We start from the raw sequence: 19106 nt of genomic DNA, 5'->3' as shown, positions 1-19106 counted from the left end.
GTGGATGGACATCCAGTCGTCTGAACAAACAGTATATATATATATATATATATATATATATATATATATATATATAAAAAGGTGTATAACATTTTCCTGGTTCTTCAGTTTTCTCCAAGCCGATTTTTACATGTGTGAGAATCGTCAGTAGTAGTAGAGTGGGGTAGTTTTGCAATACATTGCAGGAAACCGTGACCTAAACTTGTGCAGATATGAAGTTCTGTGTACAGCTGACTCAAGTGTCATCGCTATAATTCAAGTGAGAAGCATGATCAACACATGATGCACAATGTGGTTTCTTTTTTCATGCACCTTGAATTCATCCCTCATGGTCAGACTTTCAAAGCACAGTACTACTGTAAAGTCCTGAAGCATCAGAGGGGAAACATTAGAGGAAATGACCTCTGAATGAACTGCAGTGCAACAGCCGTAGCCCACAGTGCACTGAAAAGGTCTCCACTCAACATCTGCCCATTCAGCTGGGACAGCCTATCCCAGCTGAGCGGGCTCACAGGGCAAGTGGCAAATAATAATGATAATAATAATATTATTAATTATAATAATAAGTGACTGGTGAATCTCTGCCAGATATCCATACTGTAATATAGTGGATGTTAGCATGTGGTGCAGAGGTTGATCAGAGTGATCTTTGATAGATAACAGTTTGAAAGCTGTGATAGAGAGGAAGTCACTAAACAAAGTCTCCAGTTTGCAGCCAATCATAGAGGAAGATTTCCTAATGGTGCTCAGCAGAGTACGCTGCAGCTGCCAGAATTAAGGTATACAAAAGCACCATCACTCTGCTGAACACAAGCTTCCTCCCTCGTTTTTGAACAGCCTCTGTGTTGGTCTGCCTGCTGGTGATGAGGACAACCAGGTACTCGTAGTCCTCTACGACATTTGCATCCTGACCCAGGATACATGGGTGAGGCCTTCTTCACCTTCAGAAGCAAAGGATTTACAATGTCATCCACTATTGTGCTCTCCTCCTCGTCTAGTCTAGCTCTAGATGCTACGACTCAGTTTATTGAAAATTTGAGGCGTTTGACATGTTCAGAGATCTGACAAGAGACAAGCTTGAAGGGGACACTGGGCAAGCTGGAATTTTATGAACGGATTTTATGAATAGGGACACATTTTGTATTATCATGCAAACAAACTAAACTAAGCATACCTGTTAGCATGCCTGCATTAGCACTTAGAGTGACGTGTGTAACACTTTTACTTAATTAATAAGAGATGACTGCTGCAGCTGCAGAAATCATCCTGACTCTTCACCCCTGAAAACATTCTGTGTTTACCTTTGTCCTCACTGGTGGACTCCCTCGCCTGCTCACAAACCTCCTGCTGCCAATCTTCTGTCTCCAAACTGAAGTAACATTTACGGCATCACTATGAACTCATTAGCTCCTCCACATTAAACCTCCATTATCACAAGATGAGAATGAGTCGACTGGCCTTTATGTGTAAAGTTGGTAAAGTGCCCTTTTATAAAAATGAAATATCTGACAGCCCGCTCACTGCACCAAAAGCCTCTGACATTGGCACAGACATCAGTTTTTGTCTAATTTAATATTGGAGTGCGTTCTGGTGCGGCCTAAAACAAAGTCAATAACTCTTCTTTATGTGTGTAAAATAGGTCTTATTTGCGCGCATGAGCCTCAGGAGGAAATACGTTTATGATGTATACATGCAACAATACATGAGTCAACCCGAGCTCGGAGCTATAAAAATGTGGCTCCCTTATTGAGTTCATCAATCAGCTGCATATTATGTGAGCAAAACAACATAATGGATATTTTCTCCGTGACGTTCTGATGGCTCCATCAGTCGTAGCGTTGTCTGAGGCGAGACCTCCCTCTGGGCGCGAGCAGATGTCGAGGATGTTTAATTCATCAGTTTGCCGCTGTCACACAAGTGGGAAGAAAAAAAAAGACACAACAGATGGACCCGACTGCAAAATTCAGACACCTCATTTAGTTTGTACCTCTGGGTAGAAGCAGATGTCTGGGATGGAGGCCGATTCGTTGTACGTCTGGTTCCTGAAGGTACTGGACTTGTCGAAGTCGCACCACAGCTATGGGAGACCAACAGGGTGGATTAGTGTTGTTGTGCAGTTTTAAATGATGCAGGATCTGCATAAAAATACCCCACATTCCCTTTCAGACAAATTTCCATCACGCTTTTAATATTTCAAGATAGTTGTGTGAGAAATCGACAGCTGATTTCAACTTTCTGCAGGAAAACACCAAATTTCTCCTGCACAGAAGGAGTGATGCAGTTGACACGAATAACTGAAGAAGACCTGAAGGGTTGAATTAGCAGCAACACAGGATTCTTACAGAAGGAGGGGGGGGGGATGTAGATGTGTAGGTAATTAAAATCTGACTAAATAAAGCAACTGAACAAATACTTTACAAACTAAGCAGTTGAGTGGGTTACTTCATTGCAGAATATTGTATGCTCGTTGCTTTTATCTCCAACGTACCTTAGCAGCTTCTATTTAAAAAAAAATAAAAATATGTATTTCAAAAATTTAATTAATAAATTACAACAACAGAGTGAGAACAAGGATGTTCCTAGTTGATTAAAATAATAAGAAAATGCAATGCATGGTGTTAAACATTAATTATTTCATCCCCAACTCAATTTGTAAGTTTGCTCATTCACATAGAAACAAAGTCTTTAATTTTAATGGAGAAAGACAGAACATCAAGCAAAGGTTCAGGAAGAGCCTGTTAATGATCTGAAAGTAGTTGGGACCACAGTCACCCAGAACACCATTGATGACAGACTACGGCATAATGGATTGAAGTCTTGCAGTTCCCACAAGCCCCCTGCTGAAGAAGATACATGTAGAGGTCTGTCCCAAGTTTGGCAGTGAACATCTGAATGATTCAGAGAAGGCTTGGCAGAAAGAGCTGTGGTCAGATGGAGCCAACGTCAACTCGACCCAACACATGCAGCCAAGCATGGGAGTGGAAACATTACACTGAGCTGTTTTTCTGCTAAGAGTACAGGATGACAATGGGCGGAGTCACGTGGCATAAAATCTTTGACAAGAAGTTTCTTGCCTCAGCCAGAACACTGAAGATGGGTCATGGATCAAAAACCCACCACCAAGATAACAAAGGAGATCCGAATGATCCAAATACTCTAGCTAGTGTCCAGACCTCAATCTTATAGAAAATATTTGGAACGGAATTCTCAACTGGCATTAAATGTCGTACCACTGTGCTTTCCAACAAGTACGAAGTCAAGTGTTGTAGTCTGTATTTACCCCACTGGATGGACTGAGGTACTGCACACCATCAAATCAGCCATGTCTAGATGCCTACATCGTATTCCTCTGTTTCATGAAGCTCCATATTTAATTAACCCATTAAAATACATTTTAGCAGCCATGCTATTGAAGTAGGTGAAATGTTTCTTCATTACCACAAACACACACTTATAAAGAAAATCGCACACACACTGTCCTGTTGCCCGAAGTATGAAGAAATGCTACGGTACTAACCATGTAGCGTTCCCATATTTGATGCATTCTGACAGTTATTTTGCAGACAGACATTGACCCCATGTTTTAAATAATATATCTAAAAAAATAACTAAAGAACTCACGATATTGATCATGGCTGCCAGGAAGTTGATGAGGATCGAGACGAAAATGATGACGTTTCGTGCCGCGTAGGTTTCGTTTATCCAGCAGCAGGCTTTTCTCAGGACCAGAGGCAGACACTTGTAGTCCTCCGCTGTCGTAACTAGGACCAGGCAGGAATGGAGGATGATGAGGACCGAGAACTGGATCACCATGGTTACCATGCTGCAAAAACACAATGATAAATATGCCAGTGGGACACTGCAGCTTAGGACTAGTCTTTATTTGAACAGGTAATCAAGCTGACTTTTAAAGAATAATTTGAATATATTTAATTGTGAGCCCAGCATAGTGGTGCAGTTGCTAGCACTGTTGCTTCATAGTGAGACGGTCCCAGGTTTGACCTCACAGACTGCCCGAGAGCTCTCTGCGTGGAGTCTGCACATTCTCCCCGTGTCTGCTCTCTCTGCGTCCTCACACGGTCCAGAAACAAGCATGTTGGATGAACTGGTGACTCTAAATAAGCTTGATGTGTAACTGTGAGTCTGCAACAGACTGGTGAGCTGCCCGTGTGTACCCACCTCTCGCCATATAAGAGCTGGGACAGCAGCACTGTGACCAGGAATTGGATACATGGATGATGTTTTGTTTTCTTTATGTCACGAGCTTACTGAGCATTTCAATAAGCTTGTGAAAAATGGTAACGCATATTGGTCACTACAGTGGACAGCTATTCAAAGGCTGTTTTCTTGTATTTGTGTCAGTGTTGATGGCACACTTGCACATAAACCACATTGGACACTGATGTGTCACTCCATACCCTGCCACCCACTGGTCCTTTAATGTTACTATAGATGTGTAAAGTGTTGCATTGTAATTATTGTTATTTAAGCCCTTCATACATGAAGTATTTTTATTCATCTTTTCACACCTAAAGATAAATAAAAACACTGAAGAAGAAAATCCTGATTGAGATTGAATTCATGCATGAAGGGTTAAGTGAAAAATAGTCTGAAGAAACAAAAAAATATTATGTATGTCCAAAACTTCAAACGTATTGTATTACGAGATATCAACAGATGGCACAACAGGTCTGGGCTCTTCTTTTATGTAATAACAAATTTTACATCCATCCAATCGCTTCCGCTTATCCTTTTCAAGGTCGCAGGGGCCACTGGAGCCTATCCCAGCTGTGTTAGGGTGAGAGATAGGGTACACCCTGGACAGGTCTTCAGTCTGACGCAGGGCTACCACCAATATCCTAATACCAATTAGGATTGGGAAATGTGCTCTAAACTCCTAACAGCCCAATGTGGGATCACAGATGACTGATAGCGCTGCCACTTGGGCGGGATGCAGAGGAGGTTAATGTTAGTGTGCACTCAATGGCACTGTCCACCTCCACAATGTACAACGTGTGGCCTAAAAAAATCTCTCTTACACACACACACACACAAACACACACACACACACACACGTCGGGTAATTATATCTTTCGGGACATCTAATTGACATAATGCTTTCCCTAGCCCCTTACCCTAACCATGAAACATGAATGCCTAACTCTTACACTAAACCTAACCATAACCAATTGTAACCCTGACACTAAAACCACATCCCCATAAGAGCTGTTGGTCCCCACAAGTACAATAAACTTCCAATTTTTGGTCCCCACAAAGATATGAATACACACACACACACACACACACACACACACACACACACACACACACACACACACACACACACACTGGTAAAGGTTTTAAAACGTGTCACCTGCTGGAAAAGTATCTCCATCACATCAAACATCAATTTAATGACTTTTGCTTTCACTTTTCACTCTGGCTTTGGTGTATTCGGTTTTGTTTTTATCAATTATAGCTCCATATGGTCATCTACTGAACGAACATCTGAACACTGAAGGCTCGCTATTAGCACAGAGTAGGTGTAGTTTTGGAAAACAAGGCACACCACTGAACTAAAACGGGCAAATTACTGAAAACGTATGTGGTGCTCTTACAGAATAACACAACACAGGCCAACGCTAACCGAATAAAAATGGCCGCTGCTTTTTTGTCCGGTGCGACCAATTCTTTTTTAAGGTAGGAGTTTTTATAATGCTTAAACTTACACTGAGATCTGGACACTAACCAGATATTCAGCTATGACTCTGGTTCTTTGTTTGGTTTTCATTCACGTGAGTTAATGATGATTTATATAAGGACCTGAAAGCAGCACCATTGCAGGGGAATATTTCCTGAGAGAGTCTGAGGACAACACAAACCTGCAGAATTCTTGTATTTAGTGAAGCTTGTGTGCTGTTGTTCTATAGATGCAGGCAGGTATCAAAGCGGCTTTCAGATTGTCAGTTGGCATTACCTTACTCTGTTCTCCTCGGCTGAGATTCATTAAAAGCTTGTGATTCTGCTCGAGCTGACCTGGTCACACAAGATTTCCTTCACAGTCAGAGTCACAGAGACAACACAAGGCAAGATACGCTTATAACGCAGCTGTTTCTGCCTCCTTTCTCTTCTTTCCTTCACCTAACCCACTCCCCCCCACCCTCTAAACCTCTGACATGATGAAAAAAAGAAAACCTCAACCTTTACATTTAAAATACAACCTAAATCTGTTCACTCAACCCAAGTCCTTAACCTCTCACAGATGACATGAGCATCTACAGCTGTGTGCAGCAGAGAATGCTAACCCATATACTAAGGCTACATAGGTCAGGGTTTTGTTATGTGATAGACCAGTGAGCTGTTCAGGGTGTACCCTGCCTCTCACCCTATGACCTTTAGAATAGCCTCCAGCCTCAACATGACCCATGTTTTTACACATAAACAAGCACCATGGAACATACTGGACAGCTAGCATTTCCTCTCTGATATGATTTTGGTGCGGTACAGATTAATGTCAGAATTTCCAAGTTCCCCAGGATTTCCATCTGGAACAGCCCCCCAGGTAGGACTTTTAACTCGGAAAGTCAATTCAAGATGGCGACAGTAAGCGTAAGCAGTAGTAGAACTGTAAAACCTGTAATCTCTAATCTACTGTTTTGCATTTGCGCCTCACTAAATAATCCATATGCGCCCTGTCCATGACTGTGGAACTCAGGAGCAAACATAAACAGTGTATCCATTGGATTTTGGTGCTACACCCACATAAAAATCAGTCCCCAGTGTCTTAGACGCAACCAAGAGGGTCAGGGAAGTTCCTATTTTACACTGAAGGTGCAAAAGCTGCTACACATGCAGAATTAAGAGATTGCGCATTTTGAAATGATCATTTTATTGAATATCTGCTCTCTTACCTGGCAGAGGGTAGCAGGCTTTGGATGGTTGTGATGAAGACGAGCACAATGAAGGCGCACACCAGGTTGGATTTGAAAACCTCGTCCCTCATCTGTGAATACTGCACAATGAAGAGAAGACAAAGAGAAAGAAGACGGAGGAGGAGGAGCAGGTGAGGGGAAGACGAGAAACAAGTTTTCAGACAAACAGAGAAGACATCAAAATGCAACTCAAACACGCCAGTACACTGCCACAGATGCATGCCACGGTTCAAACACAAGCGTTAGAGAGAGACAGGAGCTGGTGGGTTAGCTGTGGGGTCCTGGGGAAGGTGCGAAGCTCACAAGCACAATGCTAGCTTTTAGCAGAGTCAGAGACGAAAACGATGCACGCCGTGTCAAAATAAGCAGACTGCAAAGCTAAAACTCAGGTGGGACTTCAAATGGTTACTATATTTAGAGTAGGAATAATATCAAATTAATTAGCTTTTTCTTTCAAATGTCTTTTTAGTCCTAAAGTATCAATGCTAACAACTCAACCAAATAAAAAACTCTAATAAGGATTTCTAAAAGCCTCAACCTTTTTGACTTTCTCCTACTTTTTTCTCTGTATTTTACATATAGACCTACTTTCTAATTTTTATATTCTGAAACCTGGTATAGTTATGCTAGCAATCAATGTAAGTAATCCAGACCTGTGAGGAAACCTTCAGACTATTTGCACCTGGCCAAAGGTTCAAGAATTTTCTTAATGTTTGATAAAACGACCTGTTCTCTTAAATAAGAAGACTAGCTTGGCTGCTACACTAAAAACAGAAAGAGATACGCTAGCCTGTTTAACAAGTACACAAAGGGAGATATTAAAACACTAGTTGACTGTTTTAATCATAACCATTACTCATAACACTTGGAAGATATTTTTGAATTTTGGAGAGCACCAAGCTAGCACTAAGCTAGCACTAGCCTAGCACCATGCTAGCGTACTCATGCTAATTAGCTTACTAAGTGCACAATCATAACAGTAGTATTCACTGTCTCATCAGATAGCTATATTTATTATTGCTTCTAAATACTTTACTGTTTCTAAATATTTAATTTAAAAATATTTAAAGTCTACACGTTAACACGTTTTAATTTTCTGATCCTGTGGCTTCTGCCGAGTTACACGAACATAACTTGACCTGAGTCACCAGTCTGACCAAACTGCCCTGAATTGTTTCACTGAAAACTTCCCACCCTGTAACCCCCGCTGCCCCGTCCTCGCTCTGTCTCTTTCTCAAAGGGTGCTGGGAAATTAGCAAGAGGATGCTTCACGTTTTGTCACAACTTTGGCAAAAAAAGATGAGGGAGGCCAACAGCAAATCACTGCACATTTACTAAAGAGGTTAAGAGGGCAACAAAATAATAATAATAATAATAATAATAATAATAATAATAGATTCTTGGAAAAAGTTTTTAATGTAAGATTCAAGGGGAAACACAAATGTGAAGAGGGAGAGGCAAAACGAAAGTCAACTTAAAGGTCAAAGTGAGCTCAGTAATGTAACAAAAAATAGGGTAAAAAGGGACCAAAAGCTTCAGAAGTTCACTGCATTCACTAAAGAAAAGGCGGGAAAACACAGACACACTTTCCAACTTCCATATCTCATGATAACGGCAATGAAAACTGGCAGCTGTGTTTAACCCCGTTTAGATGTTTGTATTTGAGTTTGTTTCTTTTAAAGACAAAATAAAACACAAAACCACTTTTTAAATATCTTTAAATTTGTTTTCAGATTAATAAAATCACAAACTGCTAAATAGTAAGGTATGATGCAGATTAATTCATCAAAGGTCATTTGACTATTGACACTACTGCTTATATAGAATTGTAAATAATCTTTTGTGTAGTTTCTAACACAATAACGACATTAAACGACATACCACAGATGATTAAAAAAGTAACAATAAATAAAATTTTATAATAATAAATCCTAATGTAGACACTCTAGTATTACATATAGTACATTTAACAGAAATAAATATTTCAAACATCTCATCATTATGACACGTTCAGCTGCAGTTATGGGATATGGAAGTCAGGATTTTGAGAAAAAACATATTTTTTCCTGTCATGCTGTTTTCCTTTAGTGAATGCAGTGTGCTCCTGTAAAAAAAAAAGAAAGAAAAAAAAATAGAGTTGAATATGTTGTCAACTTTTTCCACAGGACTGTAAAAGGGGTCCACGGCATGGACGTTTGGTCATGAGTAAACTGAAGGTGGAAACTGGACTCCAGGTGTTGGCAAACATCATGTTTCATCCAGCTTCGAAGCTTGGCGAAGAAAAAAAATCTCACATCCTTCATCAGATTTGAAGCACGTCAAACATGAGTCACAGTTACACGTGTTTGATGCGTGAGAATAATAGTTACATTAACTCACAGAAGATATTAATGCCATGCAGAGTTAGTCTGTAATGTTAGAGATGAAGCTGATTGTGTTGTTATTACGGAGTGTGAAGTGTGCCAACAGAATAATAATTAATTGTTGTATATTTTTAACCTGTTTTGTTTGAACATATAAACCTGAGAAGAATCCTAAAATACATTTAATTAGAAGAATTTAATTTCACTTTCTTTCATTTAAATTGCATAATGGAATTATGGATAATAATATACTAACTCAAATGCATTAATTATTGACTGATTATAAAGTCATTTACGAGCCAAACATACACTCACAGCTTTAAGCTGAAAATGTTGACATGTCACTTCTGCTGCTACCTTGCAACACGGCCTGCTGTTTGAAGCCTTCCACCATCCCAGCATATGCTCCTGCAGGATATATACTTATCAGACACCCAGCTCTATATGCAACACATTTGCTAATGCTACAGCCACACGAGGCAAAACAGTGTTTGGGGACCATGACACAATCAAAACGACTGTGACCATGTGCAACAAACTTGCAGTGGCTGCTTTGAAGATAAAACGAGGTCTGCAACAACTTTCACTGCAATCAGTTGCTGCCTTCAAAGCAACTGCTGTTACAACCAAATTTCCCCTAGTGGGACAATTAAACGATTATTCTATTCTATTCTAACTTCAAAACTTTCAATAAACTTACAATAAGATGAAGCGAGTTCAGTTAAGTTCATAAATTCCTCCATAAATAGCAACATAGTTGCCACAGGACAGCAGTTTAACTGCAAAATGGCCCCGGGCCTCGACAACCAAGGTGTATAAGCGGAACAGTTGGCAACTAGTTAAGTTGTGTTCCCTGTTGCAAGGAGATGCAGACTTACATGTGTACATCTGTCTGCATTTATGAGTTAAAGGGTGATAATTTACAGTCAGTCTGGAGGCAGGTGAATTGTGCAATCTTACAATCAAAAGCGGTTGACTAGCTAACTAATTGCAAACAGGCAGTGGAGGAGAAAGAATCCAATGTAAGGAAGGAGGTAAGCAAGAAAGTTGCTTCTCCTACTTTTACTCTAGAGTGATGAAGCCTAAATCCCAAACACTACCTGTGTGCTACAGGAAGGAGGGTTAGATGTTGGTTAGATGTCTGATAGATATTCTGTGGCGTCAGTTTTCTTGTTTTGCTCATTGTTTTGCTTCATTTCAGAGCTTTTCAGAGAAAATCCAGGTCGACGCCAATGTCTGGCTTAACCTTCTGCATTCTACGTTCTGCTGTATTAATTATTGTGGTGGCACACTTCAGAGTCCATTTGCTACAAAGATGAGTAAGTCTTTAGCTAAAAGAAAATCCTTGAACATTAAATCTATTTTGCAGTGCATCGTATCCCCTCCCCCCAAAAAACACAACTTTTTTTGTTAAGTCATTAAAAGTTGTGGGATCTTAAATTGACTCAGATTGACAGTAAAATACAAAATGTCAGTCTTTTTGTTCCTGCAATCCCACAGTAGTACCTCATGTGCCTTTAGCTTACTCATGATGGGACAATAAAAAATTGCTGGTTATTGTTTTGCTTCTGAAAGTCGTCATTTAGGAAAAGATATGAGGAGGGAGAGAGAAAGAAAAAAACAGTTATCTGTCTAAAACCCCAGCTACCTTCTCTTCCAGGCTGGAGTCTTTAAACATCAGTGAGAAAGGCTTGATATGCTCTCTTCTCAACTTATCGCCACTCCGTAAGTCGATGGCGCTCTCTATTCGCTTGTTAATTTCCTCAGGACCAGAGTGGACATGCAAAGCTTGTGCGAGATGGTTTGGAAGCAGATTTATCGAATTTCTCGTTAGGGCAGCCAGAGTCTAGAGGGAAAGCACATGCACATAGAATGAACCTGCTTGTCCCCCTTTTGGTTTCATTCAAGTTACAAATGAAAAAGAAGAACAGACACACAGTTACATTCAGTACATACACAAAAGAAAGTTAAGGAAAAGGAAGAAAAGGGAAGACCAAAATGCAACATCGGCTATCAGACCGACACTTCAGAGCAAGTCATGCATCTTCCATTCACCCCTGCAGCAGGTTCACTTTGCACTCGGGTTAGTGGTGACAAAGCTCTTAAAACAAGCACGCATTATAACAAAGCTGTAACTCATGTGCGGGACGTGAAAACAGAATCAAAATGGCAAATCGTGAAATGAAGGACAGAAAACAAAGGTTTGGATACAAGCGGAGCAAATGCGCAACCATTTACTTCCACCTGTTATTATTATAACCTTCAAAACTTTCCAGAAACAAAGTTAAACTCCATTAAACCCTCACCCCAGACAACCCTGCAAGACATTAATATGCACTATTATAAAAGGTAATTGAACAGCGCAAGGCTCTTTCTTTACAAGGGTCTCCTCGGGTTTTAATTTACCACTTCATCGCTTCCCGTCTCACTCGGCCTTCCTTTAACTAAAATATATCCAAGGTCAAAAGCTGCCATAACTCTCTTTTTAAAGCAACCCTTTTCATCCTCTGCAAATCAAGTCTACTAGAATCATTACAGGCTTTCCCCCCCAAAGGTTTTCGGGTGAGATCATTTCTGCTTACAGACGTTTCAGTCTGACTGTGAAAACGGCCAAATCTACAAATGTAGAAACACCGAGGTCAGTACATCCGGATTTACTCTGCAGTTATTTTGATTATACTTTCATGAGGTCACCAGCATGCAGATCCAAAAAGATACAACTGATGAATCATTTACTTATTCATTTAAAGGCTATTAGCCCATACCAGAGCTGACACTGGAGTAAAACACAGAGTTTCACGCAGGCTGTGTAAATGCACAAACATGAAAAACAAACTATAAAGGACTAAATGTCCGACCTCAAAGGTCCAGAAAAGGTTTCACATATGTACCAAAGGTGTTAAAATACTTGTCGGCACAGTTTTGTCTAAATTTTAAATGTCTCTAAAATTTTAGGTAAAATATAAATTTGACTTTTAGATGTTCAGGTTTTACCGTGTAAGCCCCAAACTTTTTTGCACCACGGAGCAGTTTATGTCCAACAATATTTTCACGGACCGGCCTTTAAGGTGTCGTGGATAAATACAACAAAATAAAATCAGTACCAAAAATCAAAATCAGTATCGGTGCCAAAAAAAGAAGATTTATTCACAACACACGGGAAAGACCCAGGGAAACGGAGTTAATGATAAAAATGATAAAAACCCTGAAAACCATAAATTTCACACCCGAGCCTCAACTCTCGCGGCCCGGTGCCAAACGACTCATGGTCTGTGGCCCGAGGGGTGGGGACCGCTGGTTTAAGTTATGTGGGACACATTTATTACAATCTGAGATACACTCTGTATCACTGGCAGAACATCACTTCACAGCAAGTTAGTTCTGGGTTTCAGTTCAAACACATTAGTTTTAGGATCCACTGTTTAGATATGAGACACATAAAGCTTCAGTGAGGCTAGAAAAGTGTTTTAAAGACACACTTTCAGTGTCTGTGTGAATAACAATAACACTGCTCTGCAGACTGTGCACCTTTTTTTTTTATAAGAGGGCCATTTTTGTATAGTTACGACCCCCTCTGCATTGGGGGCTCGTCCATCCTTTTTTTTTCCGTCGGGTTGACTCGTTCTTTGTTCTTTGTTCGTTGCCGTTGTCGCAGGTGGGTTACCTGTGTTCTTGGTTAGCTCTACTTTTCTGGTTGGCAGTTTTTTCTTGTGTGGGAGGGTGTGTGTTAGTATGGAATTTAAATTGGAGGATTTCGCTTTAGGCCCAACTGAAGAAAAGCTGGACAGATGTAAAAAGGATGACCTCATTCTTATTGCCAATTTCTTTGATGTGACTGTGATTGATTGATTGAATCTTTATTTTGAACATGTTGAAAAAGTATATAAAAAAAAAAATAGAATTAAAAGAGACAAATGAACAAAGCAAACAAAAGGAAAACGAGCAACCACAACTCCAAATAACGTCCATGTTCAAAAAGGAGCAGGAAGAAGCATAAGCTTATTTAATCCCACCCCTTTTCCACTATCTAGTATCAATAGACTACAGAAATACCTCCTTGTAATTACATTATATGTTATGTGTAATTTTTTTTTTTTTTTTTTTAATATATACACATATATGTTTCTATCTATCCATACCTACGTATATACACACATACGCACATATACACATTTTCAATAACCCCATTAACACCTGAAGGATACACAACCTACAATTTTATATATATTTAATATATATATATATATATATATACATACACATACATACATACACACATACATACACACACACATATATATACATACATATATATATATATATATATATACATACATATATATATACATACATACATACATATATATATACATACTGACTGTGCCATTGAATGCAAAGAAAAAGGAGCTTAAAGAACTCCTGTGTATTAAACTGCATGAAAGGGGGTTGTTTGGTGAGCCAGGTCCTGCAGAGGGAGTTGAGCTGGGAGCTGTTGCTGGTATTCCTGCCCCACTGAAAAATCTCCCTTCTCAAACTGGCCCTTCTGCGGAAGAGCTGCAGTTAACACTGCGCATAAAGGAGGTGGAGTTAAAAAAGCAGCAGTTGGAGGTGGATGCCATGCACTTAAAGGTTAGGGCTCTGGAGATAGAGAGGGGAGCCGCTGTATCTGCCAGTCCTCCTACACCTCGGTCAGCCCCGCAGTTACCATCCCAGAAGAAGACAGAAGACAGCTTTGATGTAAGTAGGCACATCACATTAGTCCCAGCATTTAGAGAAACTGAGGTAGACTCTTATTTCACAGTGCTTGAGCGCATTGCAGGTGGACTACACTGGCCAAAGAATGTATGGTCTCTTTTACTTCAGTGCAAATTGGTGGGCAACTGCTGCGCTGACGTGAACATGCTGTGTCCTCCTCATCTGCCTAATATTTGAACTCTGTTTGTAAACTCTGATATACAGCTGACCTTAGTTTTATTACAGTCTTGTGTCTGCTGGCCCACTTTAGTTAACCCTTAGCTTTTACTCTTGCCTGTTCTTTTCTTTGTGTATTAATTGTTTTCCCGGTGGTCTGTTGAACAGCCCTGTCGGTTTTCAGTTCAATGTTCGTAATAAAACCCCTTATTTACTCTGATTTCATGAGAGGGCTTGTGTATGTTTCTCCCCTCCTATCGCCTAGCAGAGGGGGTCGTAACAGTATCCTTGCATCAAGGTACAAATTAAATTGTCCCCAGAGGTTTAAAAATTGTTACAAACTCAAGGCTACAGTTAAGTTCCCTCCTTCAAGGGTAAAACTGCAGCAGCTTACAGTGACAAGCTGTTGAGTGTCATTGTAACAAGGATCAAGGATCGCTCGTAGGAAAAAGGAAATTAACCTCTTCCTCACATGTCCTCCTTTGGTGTTTTTTCTCTATCGATGACCTCAGCCTCCACTTTGACTCTTTCTCAGCTGTACAGCCCATCCTGACGTAGACGACATGTTGGCTCCAAAGGTAAAAGCGATGAAGGTCACACATGAGGATCAGAGTCATTTTCTCAGGCCCATTGACATTAGCTACCCATCATTATTAAGTAGCCACATATTACAAATTACCCTTTGAAGTGTTTGAAACCTGTGGAGCTGGCAGCCATTAATGATGATGGAGATGTAGTCAAATTCAACATTTCTCACCAATTCTGACCGATCCAACGTCTCACCTCATCTCGCTTCATTCAACACATTAACGTGCGACATCCATCATGCTCAGAGAGATCATTAAACGTTCGTTTTCAGTCTCTAAATGAAGGTTCTCAAACAAACACCTTCATTAGCGGATGCCTCTTCTTCTGTGTTTCATGTCAGGGCTCCTCTGACCGTCATTACATGCAAATGTGAGTCCAATCAGAGCTACCTGGAGCTTATAAATGACAGCAATTTAGAGGTCTATCAGACAGTGCCTCATGATTCACGAGAAGCAAGATCACTTTTTACTGTCAGATGAAAGATTCTCACGTCTCACAACCACAGAGTGAACGTTTTATTAATTATTCATTATAATTAATAATAAATAAAACGTAATTATATTTTAAAGTTTGAGGTTCTTGCTGGAAATGCCTTTATTGGTGAAATGCCTGTATTGAGGTAAACCTCAGATTACAGTGACGACAATCCTTCTTATTTGTGTTTTCCTGGATTCAGCCGAGAGTGTAGCTGAACTATCGACCGTGTCTGACTGCGTCGGGCTTCAGAAGAAGTCCTCTGTTTAATGACGAATGTGCTTTGAGGCCGACTAAAATCTTGACTCTCGTGCACCTCTGGAGTATCTTGTGTTCTGCTGCTATTTTTAGCTCCCTCTGTGACCTGTTCCCTCGCCTTCTACTTGTGCCTCTGCACAGCACACCGGATCTCCTTCAGATTTTTGTTGTGGGCAGCTAGGCAAAAGCCAAGATTGTGTTTTCAGTGGGCTCTGATCCACCACACAGCTCAGATTGTTTCCTTTGATTTATCTCACGCGCACACTTTGGGCTGTTATCGTCGAGCGCAAGGCTGCTCGATTATGGCAAAAATGATAATCACGATTATTTTCACTGAAATTGAGATCTCGATTATTTGACGATATTTATTTAACCCTTTAAGACCTACCATAGAATCAAGTCCGCCAGAGCTTATGTTTTTTTTTTTTTTTACATGCTGTAGTGCCATTTGTGGGAGCATTTCAAGTTGCTATACAACTGTTATAGCCCATATTTTAATAATATGTATGCATTAAGTCCATAGTAACTACATTAATTGCAAAAAAGTGCAATAAACTACAAAAAAAATTGAAAATCGTTTTTGTTTTTTTTACATATATTTCTACTTGGAGAAATTTAAGAGGTTTATCCCTCAAAACTTTAAATACAAAAAAGTTGCAAAAAATAGTTTCCCACCACAGGAAATTTATCTTGAGTGTCTTCATAGTTTTATTTTGGAGATACAGCTATTTTTATATACTGCAGGAAAAACAAAAAACAATCCTATGATGCAAATTTGCAAAGGAAACAGCAGGTGCATCAAAATAAACTATTTCCAGCAGTGCAATTCGAGTTCTAAGCATCCCAGAAACTATTCAGAAAAGTCAAACATGACTTATAAAAACACCAGTATAGGCTTTTAAGGCCTACAAGTAAAAAACTACATTTTCCGCGAAAATGACATCACTTCCGGTTTCGGACAGGAAATGGCGGACATGCGATAGTTCACGTTGACGTCTTTTTCAATGTGGGAAGTGTTAGGAACAGCTGATCGGATCGGCAAAGCGTGTTTCTGGAATATTATGTTTTTGTTCCTGCAAGCGCTTTTTATGCAGTTTTTGCAAAGCTTTATGTGGAAGGAAACCGTGACCGAGGACAAGCTGATGGCATCAGATGTAAGTACAACTCCTCCGGTTTCATATGCAAAACAAATTATTGCGCTAGCTTACGCGGTTCAGGTTCTACAGGGATTTAAAGGGTTAACAATAACAATGTATTGAATAATGACTTTAAAAAATAATATAAAATAGTGTGCAAATACTGATAACAGTGCAAATGTTTGCAATATAAAAAATAAATTAACTTCTGCTTAGCTTTCCGAGCTTCCCTTGGGTCCTCTTAATTGTTGTGATGCGTGTTCGAAATGCAGAGAGGTGCGCTCGATTTGCCACACGAGAGTAAAGCACGAGGGAGGGGCTAATAATCGGCTCAGTCATTTTTAATGATCATTGAAAGCCCAGATCGTAATCGTGATTAAAATTCGATTAATTGAGCAGCCCTAGTCGAGCGGCACATCGAGAGTTTCACCAGAGGATAGGCCCCATTCCTGCCTTTGAGCTTGAAAACTGTGGACTTGTTGACAGTCTATTTACTTATCTGCAAACTGAACTGTTTTTCTAGTTGTCACTTGAAATGTCAAGAGCTTGCACTTAAACCTAGCAGGTAGGAGGAAATGAGGTGCAAACTAAAAGCATCAGGAAAAGTTCTGTCTGCATAATAAAAACCACAACGGAGAACAGTGACTGTGAGCTCAGCCCTGTTTGCTCTCAGCACACAGCGAAGAGATCGGAGCTGAAACTGAACTTGAGCTCAACAATTCATCTTTTGCATATGAATGAAAACGCATGGCCTTTGTGTCAAATCATTAACATATTTGGAGCGGTTTCATTATAATGAGGAAACTGGCTGATGAGCATCAGCTACGCACTCCAGGCCCAAGACAGGTGAGGTGACGGTATGCAGACTTTATTATCAGCTAATTTCAGACTAATCTCAGCTCATTTATGTGGGAAAAATATACAGACGATATGTCTGAATGCGACATGCTCCATGCGTCTGTTAAATAGAGACAGAGTCAGCTGTGATGCTTTACAGCACAAACTCAGATCGGGTTTGGGAGTGTTTTATGTCCACACTGTGATTTTGGTGTAAATGCCATAAAATGCATAAACAAGGCAGCACAGAAGTAATAAAAAGGCTTATTGACCCATAAACATAAATCTTTACAGGAAGAGACTAGAGCGTGGTTTCTGTTCTGAGCTGCACGAATCCACATCTGATTAAATCGGTGCTTTTTCAAACTAAAATGACCCTGGATGATGGATGACCACGCAGCAAGTACCAGGGGGCTGAAAAATAGATCAAACTTTACTTCAGAAATAAATTTTGTTTACAGCGTGACACAGAATTGCTTTGGGTTTACTTTAAATACTTCCCCCTTCATAACAGCTGCCCAGGGATGACTTTTTAAACATGATTATCTCGTGCTGTTTTAATTTGAAAATCCTTTCTCAGGTGATCATGTTTAAAAGAGAAAACTTGACCTTTAACCTTGACAATGAGGTCACCTGAAAATACTATAGTCCTGTGTATGCAAAGTTGAATGCCCCGCCCACCAACCCACTTGCTGTCCGTCAGCCTTTTAAAGCCGAGGTGGGGGTATATTTCTCAGTAGCAAAGATTGTAAAACATCTGAAAATACCAGTGAAAGTCCAAAGTTTAAAATTTTCCAATGGCACCCCAGTGGGCCAGACTGGAGTCTTTGCCGGGCTGATTCTGGCCCCCGGGCCTTTTGTTTGACACCTCTGCTAACTAAAACATCAAGCCGTCACTTGGCAAACCTGTTCATCACTTAACCTTCAAACATCTGAGCCGGAAAGAAATGAAACAGAGATGAGCTCCAATGATAATAATGCAAGATTGCTGAAAACCTGCAGCACTGATAATGTAACTGTGTGTTTTATTTTGAAAGGTAAGGTTCTCTTGATTCACTCTTTTCATCCTGTTCACAAGCATAAAAGACACTTTACTACTCCACTCTTTATCTTTGCACATGCAGCCCAGAGAGACGCAAATGTCAGCTTCATCAGAATACATGAAAAAAACACACTAGGTAGAAACTCAGACTTTATGCAGAAAAAATGAATACAAGCTGAAATTCATCATCGCACAGTTAATTTATCATCAGCGTCTGGAGCTGGATGTTTTCTTTAGGTTTCCTCTCTTTAGAGGAGAATCTGGTTTCAAACATGAATCCCTGTGAAGTTTAAAGGAAAGCTGTGAACATTTTAAATATTTAAAACAAGGATTTCCACCATCAAGAGATCAAAGCCACAAAAGAATTTCCTTCTCTTGTTACGCATACCTGTTTCCAGAAATTGGATGAAGCTACATAATATTTTATATAAAAATCTGTGATGTAGACTTGCTGTGTACTGCCAAGTTTTCCTTGTATGTCAGTCCCCTCTCTGACCCTCTGCTACCTGTGAAAACTCCATTCAAAACACAAAACACTCTTCTGTAAAAAACAAGTATCGCAGAA

The 19106-nt window shown here is 40.0% G+C and overlaps 1 protein-coding gene across 2 annotated transcripts in view; it reads right to left on the bottom strand.

Moving 5' to 3' along the window:
• adcy8 (adenylate cyclase 8 (brain)) overlaps nt 1-19106 on the bottom strand; it is a 127565-nt gene that overhangs the window by 32388 nt on the left and 76071 nt on the right. The window contains exons 8-11 of one of the 2 annotated variants that reach the window (XM_085256037.1): nt 10944-11141; nt 6912-7012; nt 3622-3823; nt 1988-2077 (exon numbers count right to left, since the gene is read on the bottom strand). In XM_085256037.1, the coding sequence (XP_085112163.1) occupies nt 1988-2077; nt 3622-3823; nt 6912-7012; nt 10944-11141 (591 nt within the window). The remainder of the gene's footprint in view (nt 1-1987; nt 2078-3621; nt 3824-6911; nt 7013-10943; nt 11142-19106) is intronic. The other variant, XM_085256038.1, reaches the window with a different exon arrangement.

This window comes from Mchenga conophoros, linkage group LG18 (genome assembly GCF_057382185.1).
Source record: "Mchenga conophoros isolate Kocher_MC1m ecotype Shallow Benthic linkage group LG18, M_conophoros_male_GT1.1, whole genome shotgun sequence".
Classification (NCBI taxonomy): domain Eukaryota; kingdom Metazoa; phylum Chordata; class Actinopteri; order Cichliformes; family Cichlidae; genus Mchenga; species Mchenga conophoros.
The sequence above is the reverse complement of the archived record's forward strand: the minus strand, read 5'-3'. Positions and strand labels throughout refer to the sequence as shown.